This window comes from Drosophila novamexicana, unplaced genomic scaffold, assembly GCF_003285875.2.
Source record: "Drosophila novamexicana strain 15010-1031.04,08,12 unplaced genomic scaffold, DnovRS2.1 tig00000932-arrow-arrow-pilon, whole genome shotgun sequence".
Lineage (NCBI taxonomy): Eukaryota > Metazoa > Arthropoda > Insecta > Diptera > Drosophilidae > Drosophila > Drosophila novamexicana.
In genome coordinates this window covers 1,499,169-1,504,777 of record NW_020824832.1, presented here as the reverse complement: position 1 = coordinate 1,504,777, position 5,609 = coordinate 1,499,169, and the positions used below count along the sequence as shown (strand labels likewise).

Below are 5,609 nucleotides of genomic sequence, written 5' to 3'. Positions count from 1 at the left end.
TAATTCCGATAACTATCAATTCGAAAAATATCTATCTATCGATTCGAAAAATATCTATCTTAAGTTCTTTTTAAGCATAACTCGAGTATTATTTGTTAAGAGCTAGATACACCAAACTTGGTGTGTAGATTGTGGTATAGTATAATCAGATGAAGAATATTTCGCTTTGTAGATACCTCCCCATAATTGTTCTTATATTAGAAAACTTTTTGTTAAAGGCATAGTGCATTTTTTGGAAGTTTCCCAACATTGGATGAGACATTTGTTTTATCCCATGCAATCTGATATATCTTTTTATATCTGTATACAATTTAAAGAAAGAAATCATATAATTGATTAAATATCTCTGACTAAACGTTGCTCAATTACAATTGTTAACTAGTGTGTTAATCAGCTGTTTAATTTATTAACTTGCAATCTACATAAAGTATTTAAAGTGTGGTTAGTAGAATAATAAGGCTCAGCCATAGTATGTGGTTCGCAGGAGGGCAAAAAATTGATACGACATGCTGATTACCTTCATGAATGTATTAAACGAGATGGGCGGAAATGTGGGCGGTCGTATAGAGGCGGGCTTCTGGCTGCGCATTATAATATAACGCATGATCTGCTTGTACTTCGAGCCGCAGGGCAGCCAGTTGTGGTTGAACGCCGAGTCGCCAATACGAGAGCTCTAAATGGGAAATGGAATTAGTATTGTTCCAGCTGGGCATACGTACTCACCGATGAGATCATCTCATCGCCATAATAGCACACAACAAACACCTGCACCAGCGATGCCGAGAAGAATATGAAATAGAGCACAATATCTTCCACATTGGAGGCGGTGATTTGAAAGCCAGCAAAGCAAATGACCAAAGAGGCGGCTATAAAATTCCACAGAATTGTGAAGCTGAAAATGTTGTTTACCTCTTCGCTGAGACTGCAAAAAAAACAAAAGTAAATTTATATTATAGACATATTTTTACAATAAAGTCATATTTGTATACCCTGAACCCATTAAAAATGGGTGTAAGGGTATATTGTATTTGTGCGAAAGCCAAATGTATGTAACAGGCAGAAGGAAGCATCTCCGACCCCATAAAGTATATATATTCTTGATCAGCATCAATAGCCGAGTCGATCTAGCCATGTCCGTCTGTCTGTCCGTCCGTCCGTCCGTCTGTCCGTATGTATGAACGCAAAGATCTCAGAACCTATAAGAGCTGGAGAAATTTTAGATGTAGGTGCTTCTAGTGCCTGCGCAGATCGTGTTTGTTTCCGATAATGGATAACTTGCCCCGTTTCCAAGTAATCGATAAAAGTCGATATCGATATTCTATTTTTTGCGCAATTTTGGTAAATAAAAAGATCTAGAGTCACCAAACTTGACATTTAGCTTCTAAAATAGAATATATATATACATTTGATGTTGGAAGAAGAGGGTTCAGGGTATCCCCTAGTCGGGAGCTTCTGACTAGAACCTCTTACTTGTTCTTATCTTAATATATCCAAATTGTAGAAAGCGATAAATCCAATTTGTAAAAACGAAAACATTCACAAATTTCTAACAATCTCCACACAAAATAGGATTTATTATAAAATAGGTGGCCAATTGGCTCGGCCTTGCACCTCTTGGTGGTGGTTAGAGGGGTGCCAATCTGGCAAAAGAAATGTGTTTTCTTTCTCATTTCTTTCTTTTTTGTTAAAGATAAACTTTTTAAAACTGTGTCTTTTAATTAATTGATTGGAAAGTCAAACAAATTTGTATGCAAGGACCCAATTTTTTATCTACAGTTGGAGCTTATATAATTAGAAACGTAATATCTTTTCAAAATGATACCAATTATTCTAATATTAATTTTTTAGCTCATTTTTTATCAGCGAAAAATTAATTTTTCCAGTTTTCAACTATGTTCATCAGGATAACATTTTTTTCATTCAATTATAAACATCACTCTTTTGCACTCATTTGTCAGCTTTAGCATAATTTAAATATCTCAAAATAACCTGCTTTTTTATACCCTGAATCTATTGAAAATGGGTAAAAAGGGTATATTGTATTTGTGCCAAATGCAAATGTATGTAACAGACAGAAGTAAGCATCTCCGACCCCATAAAGTACATATATTCTTGATCAGCATCAATAGCCGAGTCGAGCTAGCCATGTCCGTCTGTCAGTCCGTCCGTCTGTCCGTCCGTCCGTCCGTCTGTCCGTATGTATGAACGCAAGGATCTCAGAACCTATAAGAGCTAGAGAAATTTTAGATGTAGGTGCTTCTAGTGCCTGCGCAGATCGAGTTTGTTTCCGATAATCGAGAACTTGCCCCGTTTCCAAGTAATCGATAAAAATCGAATCGAAATCCTGTTTTCTGAACAATTTTGGTGAGTAATAACAGCTATAGTCACCAAACTTGATATATAGCTTCTAGAATATTATATATATATTTGGTGTTGGAAGAAGAGGGTTCAGGGTATCCCCTAGTCGGGAGCTCCCGACTAGAAACTCTTGTTTTTTTTAATACAGCGACGTGGACTTTCCGCAAATGTCAAAGATATTTAAAAGTGACTTTCAGTTGGCTGAATATAAAGCAAAAAATGTTGCAACTCCCAGTTTTTTGCCCATTTTCCGGCCGTATGTGTGCGTTTGCTTTTTTAATGCGGATAAATTTAGTTTGCAATTTTCAGCATACAACCAGAGTTCCCATCCCTCCATTTAAAAACCATGAAGGTTTGGTTCCCGAACAGTTTGAAGCTTGGACGGAACAAACAATTTTATTTATATAGACATTCATCTGCTAGCTGTGCTGCGGGCAGCTAAGAGAATTTGTCGTTAATGCAACCGGAAGGTTCTTCAACTGGCTTTCAATTGCTAACACAGTGAAGCTTAACGAGACGGTTGGCAAAACTGAAGGGTAGATGGATTATAACAGGTTATATATATGAGATGTTATCATTTTCAATACCAGACAGAACTTACTCCAATGCACGCGAATGATAAACCACAAGATCCTGGGCAAATTTAAGATTCTCATCTTCGGTGTGGGCATCACCATCGTATTCCTGAAGCATATCGGCCATATAATTGAAATGCATGGTCAGCTGGGTGATGGTGGTGATGAGCAATAGATCCACACACACATAGGAGACGCCGGCAACATAGGCGCAATGGGCGAGTCCCCAATAGGAGAACCAATAGACGGTTATATCCGTTTCCGCATCGTAGGGAAAGAGTATGTGAAAGCCGTAATTACGCTCAAATATCTCGGAGCCCATAAAGTAATACTTAATTGTCGACTTGATGGCCGGATAGAAACTGAATGACGATGTGTATGTCATGCAGAGTATGGTGAACAGCCACATGACGCGATTCATGTGCTTATTATAGTAGGCCACATGATACGCTTGTTGTTTCTCCTTGGTTAGCGGAAAAATGTCACTCAGATCGTCCAGAAGTTTGACCAACGTTTTGCGATTCACCGTCAAACCGAACTGCTTGAAATCGGCCATGAAACTGAAGCCAATGCAAGGCGCCACAGCGGTCGCCTCCAACAGGGTCGTTGTTGATGTTATATGCACTATAAAGTAGGCGATCTCGCCTACAACATAGGCATTGAAGTTGAGAAAGCCCAACACCAGATACAAGCGCAGCAAATAGCGACGCACCAGATTTTTGTCCCGCTCCGAGTACAGATCCTCGCCAATTGTCTTGTAAAAGACCATCGGGAATCGTGTCAGATCCTCGAAGGTGTACACATCGCGTTTCTGCTTCTTGCGCCTGAACATGTCGTCCGATACCAGTTGCCGGTCGAAGTGTTTAAGATGTCCACACCTGACATGGCTTTTATACTTGATGGCACCGCTGCACTAGACGGCATATATGAAATTATCATGAGGGAAGCCAGACAGTTGGGTCGGTTACCTAATTAAGTAATTATAGACACCTGCTTTGGGTCAGCAGCACCTGCATTTGAGTACTTAAACTTTTATGCTATAATTAAGTCTGAGCTGCAAAGGCGAATTCGATGCAAGCTCACCAAGCACCTAATATAGTTTTTCCTTTAGATAAGCTTGTCTGCATTTTTTCATCTTCTAAATGTTGCGTTTCTTAAAAGAAAATTGGGCTTATCCTAAAATCATGTGGAAAACTAGAGAAAATAAATTGGCTAAAATTCATAACGAAATATATTTTGAGTACTTCTCTTTTAATTGGTGGGAACTAGTTAAAGTTTGTGGAAAAAGCTTCTACTAAACGTATGGAATATTTTCAGTTCTTAAATTCAAAAAATTATACGAAAAACAAACAGTTCATTTAAAATTTTGAACATTTATTTGCCCATAAGAATCTCAGATTTTTTTTTAAATTCCTTGAAGGTTGGCATTCAAGAAAGTACATTCAAAATGGGTTTTATTGAAAACTTTAAAGTAATTTATTAAAATATAAGTCAGAGACGTAATATAACAAAATATTATTATGCTCTGGCACAATTGAGCAGATTGAGAAAAGCGCGACATCAAAGTATTCTTGTAGGAAATCAAGTGCCAAAATGCCACTGTAGAGCAATTTACCAAATTTAGCCAAATGTCCTTGCTGCCTTGATGGCTGTGCTGAGGCGTGCGGCAAGGGATGTGGGCACATTTGTTGGCTTCGAGAAGAGGCGGACACATTGCGATGTACATGCGCTTCAGAAGTTGCCTGCATTTGTTTCAATTATTCATTTGGAATGCGACTCAAAGGCGAACAATATGACAGGACTCTGGCATATTGACTGACTGACGGACTGCCTGAAGTGAACACAGATCCTTGGCTATGGCTGAGGATTTTCCTTTGACTGTCATCATAATAAAAACAAAATGAGAATTCCATTCCTAAAGTTCAATTGCAATTGGCCAAAGCAAACGAAAGGCTCAACTGGATCAGACTCATTTTTGACATAAATTTCACTTGAAATGCATATTTTTATGCTGAATCTTGGTGTTCATATAGTGCATGTAATATTGGTTAACGTTGAATCGATCTCTTTATAACAATATCAGCTGCACAATTTAAAATCAATATTCATAATTAGCTTTACACACTTATCTTCTTATTGTTCAACACTAGAGATAAGCAAAAATATCTGAGCATCGATTTGAGAAGTGTTGTAATCGATACTCAGTAATCGATTGCTGAGCTCGACGATGTTTTTTTTTTCAAATAAATATCGAGCTTTCAAAAACGAACAATGGAAATTGTTCAAATGGCTTTTATTAAAATGAATTGGGACCTTATTTCTTTTTGTTCTGATAATGTTTTAATGCAATAACAAAGCGTATTTCTTTAATAACAGCCCAACAATAGGCCAAAAAACTGTTTGTCTGCCTTCATAAATAAAACTCAAATTTGGAATACAACTCAAAGTCAAAGTTAACAAATGTGGTTAGCTAAACTAAGAGTTGTCATAAATGAAAATTGTTTTAATTTTGTGTACTCGTTCTATTATGCATAATCTAAAAAGTTGCCCAAATTGTCGGCTCGAGAGAATTTCAAACAGAAATCCCTCTGTACACAGAATTGCACTTGAAACTCTGCTAAAATATATATGCATTTTGTGAATTCCAATGCTGTCCCATCTATCGCTGCCTGTCTA

At 37.5% G+C, this 5,609-nt stretch overlaps 1 protein-coding gene across 1 annotated transcript; it reads right to left on the bottom strand.

The window, feature by feature from the left end:
• Positions 1-411: 411 nt before the first annotated feature.
• On the bottom strand, positions 412-3,765 carry LOC115765172 (putative odorant receptor 92a). The gene is made up of 3 exons (XM_030708592.1): positions 2,960-3,765; positions 724-922; positions 412-673 (listed from the first exon to the last, which is right to left on the bottom strand). Exons 1-3 carry the CDS (start codon positions 3,763-3,765, stop codon positions 461-463), a joined length of 1,218 nt encoding a protein of 405 aa, XP_030564452.1. The 3' UTR covers positions 412-460.
• Positions 3,766-5,609: the final 1,844 nt, after the last annotated feature.

What these genes read in the sequence shown, in the direction of transcription:
- LOC115765172 (XM_030708592.1), bottom strand. Translation starts at nt 3,765, where the DNA reads ATGTTCAGGCGCAAGAAGCAGAAACGCGATGTGTACACCTTCGAGGAT. An exon ending in TATCATTCGCGTGCATTGGA is followed by an intron (nt 923 to 2,959) that starts GTAAGTTCTGTC and finishes TTTTTTTTGCAG; the next exon opens with TCTCAGCGAAGAGGTAAACA. An exon ending in GCGATGAGATGATCTCATCG is followed by an intron (nt 674 to 723) that starts GTGAGTACGTAT and finishes TTTCCCATTTAG; the next exon opens with AGCTCTCGTATTGGCGACTC.